General features: G+C 41.8%; 1 protein-coding gene across 1 annotated transcript in view; it reads right to left on the reverse strand.

Annotated features, from left to right (window-relative positions):
• Positions 1-16,012, reverse strand: part of Ppp3cc (protein phosphatase 3 catalytic subunit gamma) — a 61,494-nt gene that overhangs the window by 13,276 nt on the left and 32,206 nt on the right. Inside the window, exons 5-9 of the mRNA XM_055609727.1 lie at positions 11,923-12,068; positions 9,300-9,439; positions 3,867-3,944; positions 3,690-3,784; positions 224-349 (exon numbers count right to left, since the gene is read on the reverse strand). Of these exons, the coding sequence (XP_055465702.1) occupies positions 224-349; positions 3,690-3,784; positions 3,867-3,944; positions 9,300-9,439; positions 11,923-12,068 (585 nt within the window). The remainder of the gene's footprint in view (positions 1-223; positions 350-3,689; positions 3,785-3,866; positions 3,945-9,299; positions 9,440-11,922; positions 12,069-16,012) is intronic.

Genomic DNA, 16,012 nt, shown 5'->3' on the forward strand with positions numbered 1-16,012 from the left:
GCCCTCTACACAAACATGTGCAAGCCCTGCCCCAATCCTGCACACATACACATCATACACACAAACAAGTGAATAATTTTTTTAAGCAAAAAATAAAAATATATATATTTGTAGAGAAAAAAACACAATTAGTGCTCATTTCTGACAAACTTTGGGAATGTAACGGTTTCTGGAGCTGGTCAGGAGAGAGCTGGTGTTTAGACGCAAATGGGGATTCTCTTACCTTTTTCTCCAACAAAAGGCAAAGACCACGTGAAAACATCCATGAAGTTTGGGAGCCAGTAGGGGTGTGGAGAACAGTTAAACTGCCTGATGTTCATGACATTGCTTTCATATTTCAACACTGCAGCTAAAAAATTAAAGAGCAAGACACTGGGCACAGAAAACCACAGCATAGCAGCCAGCACACTTTGTTCCTGTGGACCTACACACACTTTTCTGTGACCTGTAAACTCAGGCCAGGACCAGGACAGCTTGATAAGTTTAAAGAATTATACAGGGTTTGTTCTCTTAGGGATTATCACAGAGAGCAAAGTTACATGATAAAAGTATTGAAGACACTGTGCTCTGAAACACTTTGCTGTACATTAAAGAAAACTCAGATTCAACACAGAAAAACTTCCTGAAATGTTCATTTACTAGCCAAACAGTTACAATCACAGCTTCTCTCTAAGGGCAAATATCACCCATCTAATGGACACAGACTGTTTAGCTGGTCATAAGCCACAGCTAAAGCTCTTTATAAACTCTCCAGGAATTTATCAGTTCACAGTAGGGGCAATAAACGGCAAACCTGGAACAGTTTATAATCAATGGTTAAGGGAGTACATAATCTCTCCTCAGTGAATTTTTAAAAAGCTTCTTCTATTCTCAGCATTCTCAGAGTGCATATAAACATTTAATAGTAATCATGTCACATAGGTAAGTGTATGCCCACTTATGCCAAGTTGATTTTCTGTATACTATTTTTATGATCTCTGGCAAAGATTTATTAAATAAACACTTTCCTCCTTTACTTTTCACCAATCTGTATGCTTCTAATAATATCAGAATCACCTTTATATGTCAATGACAGCCAGCAGGCATACTCTGTAGTATTTTCTGCATCCTGGGCCCAATTCAGTATTATTGCCACTGTAGTAATGAACACCAATTTTGGCCAACATGGCATAGAAGTCTATTTCAGATTTCCTCAAGCTGGGCAGTTGTTGTCAAAGATAAACAATTTTCCTCGGCCCTGTCTGATCATCTTCAGAGTCTGCTTATATCCCAGCATGTAATTTCCACTTTGTATAACAAACTGGAGCCTAGAGTTGACAGACTCCACAGACTTTGTTTGTGTGTGTGTTTGAGACAGGGTTTCTTTGTGTGATAGCCCTGGCTGTCCTAGAACTCACTCTATAGATCAGGTTGGTCTGGAATTCAAAAAGATCCTCCTGCTTCTGCCTCCTGAGTGCTAGGATTAAAGGCTTGTGCCACCACCATGGCCCTGTTAAAGACTTTTGTGTCTTCTTTGCAGCCACATCTTCCTGCCTTAAATGAGGGACAACTCCCAACCAAGAGCAGCTGCCGAGGTAGCTGGGGATTGATAGAGACTTCTTTATTTTTAAATGTTTCTTATTCTGTATCACTTGTGCTGTTATTTGTACTATTCTTTCAATTATTCTTTTTTTGTTTTGTTTTTGAGACATGGTCTTTCTCTCGCTACAAAGCTCTGGCGATCTGGAATTCACTATGCAGACCAGGCTGGTCTTGAACTCAGAGATCCACTTGCTTCCTGCCACCCAAATTGTGGGATTATAAAGGTGTGTGTGACTACACCTGGCTTTCTTTCAATTATTTTTAGACATGAAATACAACAATTCTCTAGGAATGTTAGACCAAGGTCACACTGGGTTCCTGTTTCCTTGCTGTGAGATAGAGTAGTGTTCTAAACTTTAAGTTAATGAGTGTCTAAAATGTATAGGACAGACTACTAAAAAAGGATTTCCAATTGTTAAAAGCCTAATTTTGCCTGATATGTACACCTCCATTGTTTTCATGCTGTGTGCATTTTATGTAGCCTAAGTGAATATATCAATAATTCTCTCACTCTTCACAGGAAAATGAAGTGTGTCTCAACAGTGGATGATTAAAATTGGAAGCTTAAGAAACTTTTCTGGAGTATGCTCCCAGTGGAAAAGGGAGAGGGGGGAGACAAAAAAGATTTAAAACCCGAATTTATGGATGCTTCCGGTCATCAGTGGAACTGAGATGCACCTTGGGCACCAGGGAACTTAAAGATCACTCCAAATAAGCTCAGCTGGCAGAGCACTGCCTAGCATGCATAATGTCTGGCCCTACATATATCAGACAGAGCATATGCCTGTAATTCCAGCACTCTGGAAGGGAGGAAGGCAGATCAGAAGTACAAGCTCATCATAGGCAACAAAGCAAATTCAAAGGTCATCTGGGCTCAATCTCAAAAAAAAAAAAAAAAGAAAGAAAGAAAGAGAGAGAGAGAGAAAGAGAAAGAAAGAAAAAAGAAAAGAAAACCAACAACAACAAACCATGAAAAGCAACAACAGAAGGGGGAAAGGGTAAAAGAGTTCTTTTTCAGAATTAGAGAGACATTTGTAAACTGAGTGTGATGCACACATCTTTAATCCTAGCACTCGGGAGTTAGCAGCAGGCTGATCTCTATGAATTTGAGGCCAGCTGGGTCTACAGAGTGAGTTCCAGGACAGCCAGGGCTACAGAGAAACCCTGTTGGGGTGGGGTAGGGGAGTTGGGGGCAGAACAAAAACAAATGAAAACAAAAACCACCAAATGAATCCCAGCACTGGAGAAGCCAAAGCAGGGTGCTGAGTTTGAAGCTGGCTTGGGCTGTACAGTGAAACCCCATTTTAAAATACTAAACAAATAAAGTATCACCAGATAGTGACATTTGAGGTAATATTATTAAATGTTCCAACATAACTCTGAAACTATTTATTAGTTTTATATTTTGACTCAGTCATAACATTTACCATGGTCACTATTTATAACCACAGAGACCCATCTTTTAGGAGATAAAGGCCAAGCAGCAGCTTACATTCCAATTTATTGACCTTTATTCCAATAAGATCTCCTCTTCCTCTAGGTATGGGAGTACATGCCTGTAATTCTATCAGTTGGGAGATTGAAGCATGAGAACCCCAAGTTCAAAGCCAGCCTGGATTATATAGGAAAACCCTCTCTCAAAACAAAACAGCTGAGAAGACAGGTGCGGTGGGGTGAGGAGAGAGAGGGAAAGAGATGGGACAGGGAGATGGGGAGGGAGAAGGACAGTGAGATGGAGGGGGGAGAGAAAAGGAGAGGGAGAGGGAGGGAGTGTGTCAGGGTTAGGAGAAGAGGTGTCAGGGTCTCGCACAGTGTAGGATAGCAGACATTGAAGCTACGGCCTTCCCCATGCTAAACACATGCTTTACCATAGAGCCATATCCCTTACCCACCATCTTTTCATCTGACTGAAATTTTGTACTTAAAAACTGGTGTTCAGGATCTAACCTAGTGGTAGAGTGCCTGCTTCACAAGGTCCTAGGTTCAATCCATAGCACCAAAAGATAAAAATAAGTAAATGAACACAATAATAAAAACAAAACACAAAATTAAGCTAGAACTCACAGTTACTAACAGATTCACACTGCAATATTGCTGGGCTGCTTTACCTTTATTGTTATAGACATCTAGGTAATTGGGGGCAGAGAAAATCGTAATGAGTGATGGAAAGCCAGTGGTCTGGCTCTTCCTGTACATTCGGTACCTAGAAAAGAGGTGACAGCTCAGGCATCTTGACACTAACAGTAAAACCTCTGCATGGATCTATGAGATATAATGTAACTTACCCAGCATCCTGGGCTTCATGGGCTCTGATTATTGACAATAAACTGTTGTGCTGTAAAAATTCACAAACTGCAGGGTAACTGAAAAAGAAAATGGAAAAACTCAAGTCCAGAATTACAGCAGTTATGTTTTAATAGGAAGAAAGAGAAACCCCAATTCTAGAGTTGTTTTAAGATTACAGCTACTACAATCTCCTCAGTTTCTTAAGATTTATTTTCTGTCTATGAGGGTTTTGCCCTCACATGTCTGTATGTGGGCCTGGGACCCCTGGAAGGAAAAGGAGGACGGCAGATCCCCTGGAGTTGGAGTTATGGACAATTATGAACCACTATGTGGGTGCTGGAAACTGAACCCAAGTCCTCTGGAAAGATAGCCAGTGCTCTTAACCATTGAGCTGTCTCTCCAGCCTACCAATGAACCTTTTTAAAAGCTCATAAGCCAGTGATTTCTACTTCACATACTATCAGACCTGAAGAAGACACCTTAGAATAAAAACAGCTTCTCCATCTTTTAATTTATCTTAATATTAATATTACAACAAAAACTTCTGCGACCTTGATATGAAAATGTACAACAGCATGACTGCATGTGTGTACAGTAAGTCCACAAAATGGGTGCATGATTTTCTTCAATCATCAAATCTTTAGAAAAAGCAAAAGAATCTACTTATAGCTTTGTATGTAATATCAATACCAAGATAAGTCTATGCATGACTATTTCAGGAGCAGATATAAATATCATAGACCACCATATTCTAATGATATCTCATATACTCCTGAAATCGTCTTATTATTTTTACTTCTCTGGATGACAAATAGGAAGAACTAGAGACTATAAAACTACCCTGAGAGTTTGTAGATGTTAATTGCGTGTTTGTTTCTTGAACTGGGATGTAACTAAGCTGGTATGCTACTTGCCCAGCATGCAAAGTTCTGTGTAACTAGGGATGGTGCACACACTTGTAACCCCAGTACTTGGAAGGCGGGACAGAAAGTCAGAAGTTCAAGACCATCTTTTCCTACAGAGTAAACTAGAAATTAGCCTGGGATGCATGGGATCTTGTCTGAGGAAAAAGGGGGCAATTTTGTTTTTCACCATGCTCAGCGGAAAATGTTTAATTTTCAGATTAACTGTATATGACATTATCATGATTGCAGAACAGGAAGTCCCTGCTCTTAACTGCCAAAGAAACAATGATCTATCAGCTATTCACAGACTATGAAGCAGTTTCATGGAAGCCTTAGTAATTAGGTAGGAGGCTGTGAAATCTCAGCAGAGCCTAAGACCTAGGAATCATGCCAGGAGATGCTTTTCCCAGTGACTGTATGAAATTAAGGATTCCTAGGAGCCTTTGGCCAAAATATTTTCATCAACCACTTGAGTATTTCAGATGTTTTCCTGCATAAGGACATTTTATGTAAATATACTACTGAATCATTAACAATGAACTCATGGCCAATAACAAAACTCACGCTTGACAAATCTAGCACAGACCTATTTTCTCTCACTTACATTATAGCCTGCTTGTGCGCTATCCTTGAGTACCATTGTCAACACTGAAATAGATGTCTGACAAAAAAGTGCAAAAACTCCTGTCCTGTTACTTGTTCTCTCCTACTTCCAATGTCCATCCCATTTGTCTTTCTAAGTGAGGATTGATCATCTTACCCTGGGTCCTCTTTCTTGTTTATCTTCTTTAGGAGTACAGATTTTTGTATGTTTATCCTATCTTATAGGTCTAGTATCCACTTATAAGTGAGTATATACAGTGTGTGTCTTTCTGCCGCAGAGGGCCTCTGAAAGACTCTACCCAACAGGGTATCAAAGCTGATGCTGAGACTCATAACCAAACCTTCGGCAGACTGCAGGGAATCATATGAAAGAAAGGGGTGTTAGTATGACCTGGAGAGGACAGGAGCTCCACAAGGACCAAATATATGAGGGCACAGGAGTCTTCTATGAGACTGTTTCTCCAACCAAGGACCATGTATGGATATAACCTGGAACCTCTGCATGGATGTAGCCCATGGTAGCTCAGGATACAAGTGGGTGTCCTAGTAAGGGCAACAATGACTATTTCTGACAGGAACTCAATGGCGGGCTCTTTGACTCCCCCCCACCCCCAAGGAAGGAACAGCCTTGCTAGGCCACAGAGGAGGACATTGCAGCCAGTCCTGAAAATACCTGATAAACTAGGGTCAGATGGAAGGGGAGGAGGACCTCCCCAATCAGTGGACTTGAAAAGGGGCAGGGAGAAGATGAGGGAGGGATGATGGAAATGGGAGGGATTGAGGAAGGGTGCTATGGCTGGGATACAAAGTAAATAACCTGTGATTAATATAAAAAATAAAAATTATTTAAAAAGTGCAAAAACAGTAACAAAAATGCAGGATAGGGGTTAGAGAGATGATTCAGTGATTAAGAGCACTTGCTGCTCTTGCACAAGACCTGGATTTGGTTCTTAGCACCCATATCCATAATTCCAGTTCCAGCTGGTCCGATGCCCTCTTCTGGCTTCCATGGGTATCAGGTAGACACACAGAGCAGAAACACACATGTGAGCAAAACACTTATACACATAAAACAAAAGAAACGAATACTGGGGGAGAAAAAGTCAATGACTTCTAACCTCAACTGCAAGTCTGTGTACCAGGTGCCTCAGGCACTTTTTTTGTTCTGCACAGTGTGTCCACTAGTGCTTCTGAGAGCTCTGTGAAGAGTGACTGAGTGTGGGTGTAGCTTCCATTCCCACGCTAAGCTTTTGAAGGAGGATTTCTGGATAAAAGGCCTGTGTTGAAAGAGGTGCTGTCAAGTGACCATAGGAACTGTATCAAATGACATTCAGCCACCAATGCTAAGTTCTTAGGCAATGTCAAAAGAAGGAAAAGTTAAATCGTTTCAGTAAATAAGTCAACAGAAAGATGGAAGAGTAGAATTTAAAAAGATAACTTGAAAAATTTTTAAAGGCAAATTAAGGCTTCTTTTGTACATGTGTATCATTTAATTCTTGTATTATCTTAGCCAATCAGTAGCAAGATTTTTTTCTTTTCTCTCTCTCTCTCTCTCTCTCTTTTTTTTTTTTTTTTTTTTGGTTTTTTAAGACAGGATTTCTCTGCGTAGCCTCGGCTCTCCTGGACTCACTTTGTAGACCAGACTGGCTTCAAACTCAATGCAATCCCCCTGCCTCTGCCTTCCCCAGTGCTGGGATTAAAGGCATGTGCCCCCATGCCCAGGTGCAAGTTGTTTTTTTTTTTTTTTAAAGAACTAAGTAAATGAATTATTTGTCATGATAAAACACTGGAATTAATAATTTAGATTTCAAACATCCCTATTTTCTCTACTTTTTTCACTTGGCAAATTACACTAGGAGCTCAGATGTGAGCTTTATCTAGGAAAAAAGCCAACTTCCAGGAAATGTCCTAGGCTTAGATCACAGTGTCCTGTTTGTCTTGTTTTCTATAACAGAAGCTGGGAGCTTTTCAAAACATAACAGGACTCCCAGCCCAGGCCTTCTGAATCAGAATCTCCTTGGAAAAAGTAAAGTCATCTGATTTTTTTCTTTCTTTGAGATGGTTTCACTGTGTAGCCCTGTTTGGCTTGGCACCCAGTATGCAGATAATATCGGCTTCAAACTTAGAGCAGCCTGCCTCTATCTCTCAAATATGACAGTGAAGATATGTGCTACTATGTCTGCTCAGTATCTAGTGTTTTGGGGTTTTTGTTGTTGTTGTTGTTGTTACTGCTGTTTTGGTCTGGTCTGGTTTGGTTTTTTGAGACAGGGTTTCTCTGTGTAGCCTTGGCTGGCCGGGATTCACTTTGTAGACTAGGCTGGCCTGGAAATCACAGAAATCTGCCTGTCTCTGCCTCCCCAAATGCTGGGATTACAGGTGTGTGCTACTGTGCCCGGCTCCAGTCTCTAGCTTTTTATGAAAGTATCTCTCTCTCTCTCTTTTTCTCTCTCTATGCATACATATATAGTTATATAGAGATAGATAGATAGACAGACAGACAGACAGACAGATGAGGGATTAGAGAAATGCTCAGTAGTAAAAAACACTTCCTGTTCTTGCAGAGCACCCAGGTTGGGTTGGCAGCCCCTACAGATGGCTCATCATCTGCAACTTTCAGTTCCAAGAAATCTTATGACCATTTCTGGTCTCCACAGGCACATGTGGTTCACACACATGTGTACACAAAACATTCATATACATAAAAATGAATCAAATATTTAGGAAGTGACTAAATATATCTAGAAACAAATAACAGATCATTTAGAAGTTATAACATCAAGACCCAGGGAGACATTTAAGTGTGTTCGCTAATCTATACTTTTTAAAAAGATTTTATTATTTCTTTGTTTTATGTATGAGGGTTCTATATGCATGTACACCTGCAGGCCAGAAAAGGGCATTAGAGGGTAGAGATGGTTGTGAGCCACCATGTGGTTGCTGGGCATTGAACTCAGGACCTCTGGAAGAGCAGATACTGTTAGTAACCACTGAACCACCTCTCCAGTCCTAACCTATACTTCTTACGTCTTACATCTGAGAACATATTAAGACTCCTCTGCTATTAAGGAATTGAACAAGTGCTTTCCCAGAATGTGTGAGGTCATGGGTTTGCTCTCCAACACCAAAAAGAAAGGAAGGAAGGAAGTGAGGAAAGAGGGGGAGAGAGAAAGAGATGAAAAAGAAATAAAAAGAGAGAGATTGCATCTCTATACTACATGTTTGAGACTTAAATCACTTAAGAAAAATTTCATAAAACCAAGTGTAGTAGTGTACACCTTTAATCCCAGCACTCAGGAGGCAGAGGCCAGCCTGGTCTACAAAACAAGTCAAGGACAGCCAAGGCTACACAAAGAAACCCTGTCTCCTGAAAAACAAAAAAAACAAGAAAGAAATAAAGAAAAAAAATTAATTTCATAAAATTAGGGTTTGAGAGATGGTTCACTTACTGCTCTTACAGAGGACCTGGGTTCAGTTCTTAGCACCCACATGGTGGTTCCACAACTCCAGTTCTAGTGAATCTCATACCTTCCTCTGACCTAGGAGGGCACCAGGCATACACGTAGTACACAGACAGACATGCAGGCACAACACTCATACAGAAAAAAATTAATAGAAAAAAACCCTTAAAATAATAAATCCATTAAATGTATCACAGGAGGCTGAAGAGATAGCTCAGTGGTTACGAGTGCGTACTCCTCTTGTAGAAGATCCAAATTCAGTTCTCAGCACCCACACTGTGGGGAGAGGGCTTCACAACTGCCTATAATTCCAGCTCCAGGGGATCTTATGCCTCTAGCTTTTCTCTATAGGCATCTGAACTCATGCGCACATACCCACAGATGTAACTAAAGATAGTAAGAATAAAGCTTAAAATATAAAATGGCTCCCGGCTTGTCTCCCTGCTTCCTTTGAGGGTCCACTTACCTGAAGAAGTAGGAGCAGCCACGGACAGTGTTGTGGGTGTAGTGATCCACAGTCTTCTCACTGCCGTAATCCTCTGTGGGGTCAGACCAGAGCAGGTCACACAGCGGCCCAAAAGGAGGGGGCTCCATAAACCTGTCTAACTAGAAGATACACGAGAGCCAAAAGAAGAAGAAAAAAACAAAATCAGGAAAGTAAAAGGGTTCTTGGAAGCAGGCAGGTCAAAAATCCACTTTGACCTACAGGAATGCACTAAAGATGAAGCTCTGAGCCCTCAATGAGTATTTTTTAATAAATGTTTACAAATATTCAGAGTCCTGTAGAAAATGGCCTCTCCGTCCATGCTAATCTAGTGCAGCATTCATTTAACTCAAACGTGGAATCAACTGCCACAACTTATTTTTTAGGCTAAAGTTTGTTTCAGTTTTCTGTGGGAAACAGTGTTACAGCAGAGCAGGAACAATTGGTAGTGATTCTGTTCGATCACTGCTCACTTTATTCCAATGGAGATATTTTCTTTTGTGAAAAAGCCTTTTATTCTTTCCATTCCATGCAGTGGAGGCATTTTAGTAATTGTTATTAACTTACATTTTTAGTCACTGCTGCTTTAATCAAAAACACAAAAATCAGAGAATATAAATAATTAGGTTTTAAACAGACTGGAACATCTGAGAGTCCACGAAGGGGATGAGAAGGGGCTTTTATCACAGCTGACTCACATTGTTAAATACAAAATCAACCCAAGGAGAAAGGCTAGGTACTTAAAAGCCAGCACACAGGCACACCTCGGACTGGGAGACTGCTGTGAGCACATGGAAATCCTGCTTGTATTGCTATATAGGAACTGAAAGGACGTGAAGGTGAGGAGGTACCATGAACAATAGTGCAAGCGCATAAGGCTGTTCTTTTTCCCCCAGTCACGAAATGATCACATGTAAAGCAAGTAGAGCAAGCAGCCCATGTCATTAGGGTGTTAAAGTCTGCGTATCAGAGCTGGCAGGGGACAGGCACTCGTTTAAATCACTTTACAAGGAGGGTGTACTCAAAAGTAAGGGTGTTGGCCAAGTCTCCACACTCATGTTCTTTCTTTACACACTACAACATAAAAGCGTTAAAGCTGAGCATGGTGACATTTTAGTGTATGAGGTACGAGCACTGTCTAGAGTTCAAGAATAGGCCGGGCTTTATAGAGAGACCCTGTTTAAAACATATAAACACCACTCCTGATGAGATCTGATAGACTAAGATCAGAAGGAAGGAAAGGAGGACCTCCCTTATCAGTGGACTTGGAGAGGGGCATTTGTGAAGAAGGGGGAGGGAAGGTGGGATTAGGAGGGGAGGAGGGAGGGGTTTATGGGGGGATACAAAGTGAATAAAGTATAATTAATAAAAGTTAAAAAAATATAAACACTTTTTCAAAAGTTTCAGAGTTGTTCAGTAAGAATAGTATGCTTTCATTCATTAAAATTTAACTTTAAGGCCAGGTAGTGTTGGCTCACACCTTTATTCCAGTGCTCAAGAGGCAGAGGCAAGTGGATCTATTGAGTTTGAGGTGAGCCTGCTCTACAGAGCGAGTTCCAGGACAGCCAGTAACACACAGAGGAACCCTGTCTCAAACAACACAAAACAAAACAAAAACTTTAATTTTTAAAAAGAGAAAGAAAAAAATATATGTATCTCCAAGTGTTAATATCAGCTCTCTGACAATGGCAAGATCATGGGTAAAATCTGTCTTTCTACTTCTGATTATATTTTCGTTTAATCTTAGCTATTGCTATATATTACATATAAGATATATTAATTGTCTAGGATAAAGAATGAAAATTTAAAAACACACTCTATGAAAACAGCATAAGGGAGCCTAGCACAGCTATCCTCTGGGAGGCTCCACCTAGCAGTAACTGATACTGAGACTCACAGCCAAACATTAGGAGGTGTGCAGGGAGCCTTGTGGAAGAGTGGAGGGAAGGATGGAAAGACCCAGAGGGGACAAGAACTTCACAAGAAGACCAACCGAGTCAACTAACCTGAGCCCAGAGGTGCTTATGGGGACTAAAGCACCAACTAAGCACCATGCATGGACTGGACCTAGGCCCCTACAAATATGTAGCCTATGGGAAGTTTAGTCTTCATGTAGATCCCCTCGTAAAAAGAGCAGGGGCTGTCTCTGACAGGGACTCTGCTGCTTGCTTTTCAATCATGACCCCCTAGTGGGGCTCCCTTGCCTGGCCTCAGTAGAAGAGGATGGGCTCAGTTCTGATTCAAATTGATATGCTGTGGTGGATTGTGGGGGAGGCTCCCATTTCCGAGGAGTAGGAGAGGGGGGATAGGGAGAAGAGAAAGGGAGGGTGGGGCCGGAAGGAGAAGTAGGAAGGTGTTACAATCAGGATGTAAAGTGAATAAATAAAGAGGGCAAGGTAGAGCACATCTGTAATCCCAGCACTTGGAGAAACAGAGGCAAGTGGATCTCTGGGAGTTCAAGGCCAGCCTGGTCTACAAAGCAAATCTAGGACAGCCAAGGCTATACAGAAAAACCCTGTCTCAAAAAAACGAAAACAAACAAAAAAGTGAATAAATAAAATAAAAATAAATTTTAAAGAAAGGAAAATAGTATAAGTTTACTTACTTTCCTAATATCATCTATACTATTAATTTCAGGTGACATTCCTCCATGTACACAGAGAAACTGTTGGTTTAAGAGAGCAGCAAGAGGAAGACAGTCAAAAGTGTACATACACGCTTCGTACACCAGTTCTGAATACTTGATCCGACCTATGGAAAGAGGACAAAGTCAAGGGTTGAACGGTGTCATACCCAAAGAAACCCTAAGCAGGTGAAGCCAGCTCTGAGGTCATTGGTGTCAGGGAAGCCTGAGAAGATGTCTTTTAAGTGTTGCAGACAAGGCCCGGCGTGTTGGCACATGCCTTCAATCCCAGCACTCTGAGAGACAGAGGCAGGCCAATCACTGTGAGTTTGAGGCCAGCCTGGTCTATAAATTGAGTCCAGGACAGCTAAGGATACACACAAAAACACTGTCCTGAAAAAATAACAACAAAAGAGTTGCAGACATGGCTAAAGACAAGTATGACCTTGGATTAACTTTCCAGCTCTGTCACCTAGAAACCTGATATGGCAGTTGTCTGCAGGCTGTCTTATTAGGCAGCATCATATTACCTGGAGGGAAGCTCTGGCTTTGGGCTCCTCTGAGGCTCCTTTTAGCATGCTGCCAGTAACGCTTTTATGAAGGATGCTGGCAGTAGTGATCCGTGGGGCTTCTAAGGTAGAGTAAGTGGGTCCCTGCCCCATCCTACACGGAACTGAAAATTATTTCTATATCAGAACCCTTTCTACTCATTTTTTTTTCTGTTCTTTTTTTAAGGATTGATTATATTGTTTTGCCTGTGTGTATGTTCATGCACTGAGTGCCTGCCTGGTGCCTGAGGAAGCCAGAGGGGGCACTGGATCCCTTGGAACTGAAGTTATATAAAAACTGTTTTGTATTTTTTGAATCCAATTTTTATGTCTGTGGATGTATATATGCCTACCCGAGTTATGTGCACTGTGTGCGTGCAGGTGCCCTCAGAGGCCAGAAGAAGAATCAGAGCCGCTGGAACTGGAGTCAGAAACATTGGGAGCCACCCAGTGTGTTTGGGTCACAGGAACTACACCTACGTCCCCACCAATATAGCAGCTTACAGTTCTTCTTAAATCAAGTTCCAGGGATTCAGTGCTCTTAACCTCTAAGCCATCTCTCCAGCTCCTGCACTTTGTATTGTAATGTGGTTGTCAAGTTGGAACTATGGTATAAGGAAACACTCCCAAGTGGGCAGATTGTAGGTTTGTCATAACTCTCCAGGAAGGAAAAGACATGAAGTAACAGTGAATACTGCTCAGCTATTAAAAACAAAGACATCATGCAATGTGCAGGCAAATGAATGGAACTAGAAATGATCATCCTGAGTGAGGTAACCCAGACCCAGAAAGACATGTATGGTATGTACTCACTCATAAGTGAATATTAGCTATAAAGTACAGGATAACCATGCTATAATCCACAGACCCAAAGAAGCCAAGGAGGGCCCAAGGGAAGATGCTAAGTCTCACTCAGAAGAGGAAATAAAATAGACATCTGAAGTAGATAGATACTCTCCTGGGTGGGAGAGGGAGTGGGGAAGGGAAAAGCGGTGGGAATCAGGTGTGGGGAGGTGGAGCACTGGGAGATAGAAGAGAAATCCATGGTGGGGAGGCAACTCTGGGATAAGGGAGGCTCCCAGGAGTCTATGAGGGTGACCCTAACAGAGACTCCTAGCATTATGGATTAAGGAGCCAGAAGTAGCCCTCTCCTGTAGCTAGAACAGACTTTCAGTGGAGGGAGAGAGACACCAATCCACCCACAAAACCTTCACCCCAAAATTTGTCCTGCCTACAAGGGACAAATTGTCCTGCCTACAAGGGTTGAGGGAATGGCAAACCAATGGCTGGCCCAACTTGAGACCTACCCCCTGGGAGACAGCTAACCCTGACACTATTAATGATACTCTGCTATGCTTGCAGACAGGAGCCTAGCATAGCTGTCTTCTGAGATGCTTCATCCAGCAGTTGATGGAAACAGATACAGAGACTCACAGCCAAACTATAGACAGAACTTGGGGTGTTTTGTGGAGGAGTGGGAAGAAGGATAGAGGGAGCCAGAGGGGTTAAGGACACCACAAGAAGACCTACAGAGCAAACTAAGCTAGGCCCATGGAGGTACACAGGGACTGAACCACTAACCAAAGAGCATGTATAGGTTGGACCTCGGCCCCCTACACATATGTAGTGGATGTGCAGCTTGGTTAACATGTGGGTCCCCTAACTGTCTCTAACTCTGCTGCCTGCCTCTGGATCCCTTTCCCCTAGCTGGGCTGCCTTGTCAGGCCTCAGTGGGAGAGGATGTGCTTAGTCTTGCTGTGACTTGAGGTACCAGGGTAGGATGGTAGCTCTTGGGGGCCTTCCCTTCTCTGAGAAGAAAGAGGTGAGGGAGGGAGTGTGAGGGTGGCACTGTGAGGTGAAGAGGGAGGAGGCCGAGTGAGGCTGTAAATTGATTAAATTAAAAAAAAATTCTAAAGAAGGGCTTTTAAAATTAAAAAAAAAAAAAGCATTTTCTCTCTTGATGCTAAGGTACGGTTATAAGTATGTGTGGGTTTCAGTGTGAGACATTAGCAGACAGTATGGAACCTTTGACAAGAGCAACCTTAATAGGTGGAGCCTATTGGGAAGTCACTGGGGGTACTGCCCTCAGAACTAAGTAATGTTGTGAGACCCTGATTAGTTCTTCCAAGAGGACTGCTAAGGCTGTCTCCTCTCTAGTATTTGGCCTCGTGGGTTCTGTCTTTCTTTAACGGTGCTCTCCCTACATGAAGGCCTCATCAGTTAAGAACCAATGCTGGTACCCTACCCTGCAACCTCCAAAACGGTACACTAAACAAAACTCTTTTCTCTGTGAAGTACCCAGCTTCAGGCCTTTTGTTAGAGTAATACAAAACAGATTACACAGTTGGCCTTGGGTTTGAAAGTAAAACTGTGCTTTTACAGTGACTGTTGGTAGAGAAGACCAGACAGTATACATGCAGGCAGCCCTAAAATGCAGTGAGTTCCTTCTCCTCTGAGACTCTGTGAAGATGAGGTCACCTACAAGAGAACAGAGCTGAAGCTAGTGAGTCAGAATATATTGGCAACAGTGATTTATGCTTGTTTTCTTCTTGTAGTCTCTAAACTCCTAGAAAAGGGAGCATATTTCAGTATCAAAGCATGGTTTCATCTTTAGGGAATAAAGTGAAGGATCATAAATCTTAATTTGGACCACAGTGCAGCATCTAGACAGGGGAAAAGACTAGGGAGCCCAAAAGGAAAGTGTAAACCCTAGCCACGTGTGGTGGTACACACCTTTAATCCCAACACTACCAAGGCAGAAGCAGGTGAATCTATGTGAGTTCAAGACCAGCCTTGTCTACAAAGCAAGTTAGGACTACACAGAGAAACCTCATCTCAAAAAAAAAAAAAAAAAAAAAAGCCACCAAAAAAACAAACATGTTTTTTGTTTGTTTACACTTTCCTGTTTGTTTACAAACAGGAAAGTGTAAACAAAGGGACCATATGAGATGATAAGGCCTTCCATTCATGAAAATCTGGGTTTTCTCTTTGTGGTGGATACTGCATGATTGGGGTTTGGATTTAAGGGAATCTATGGGTTCTCTGTACACTATCATATGTTTATTTTATAGCATATGCTACTTTAATATGAGCTCAGAGTTTGTAAGAACCATGACAGATGCAGTTCTGTGCCTCTTTATAGTTATATCCTTACCTGGCTATTTCTTTGCTATTTAAATTTTTTTAAACTTATGTTTATTGGTGTTTTGCCTGCACATATCTCTGTGTGGGCATGTCAGATCCTCTAGAGCTGGAGTTACAGATAGTTGTCAGCTGCCCTGCGGGTGATGGGAATTGAACGTGGGTCCTTAGGAAAAGCATCCAAGCGCTCTAAACCACTGAGCCATCTCTCCAGCCCTCTACTTTGCTGTTTCAAAAGTATATCCAACTGTGGGTATAACATCTGTCCCAAATAAAAAAGCAAACAAAAAAAAAATCTTTAAAATGTGGTCAGTGCTGGACATTTTCCCCTAAAAACACAGAGGCGGAATCCCCACTGTTCCTAACGTCAGTAGAAGAGTCCT

The sequence above is a fragment of the Psammomys obesus genome, unplaced genomic scaffold, assembly GCF_907164565.1.
Source record: "Psammomys obesus unplaced genomic scaffold, mPsaObe1.curated_primary_1811, whole genome shotgun sequence".
NCBI classification, from domain to species: Eukaryota; Metazoa; Chordata; class Mammalia; order Rodentia; family Muridae; genus Psammomys; species Psammomys obesus.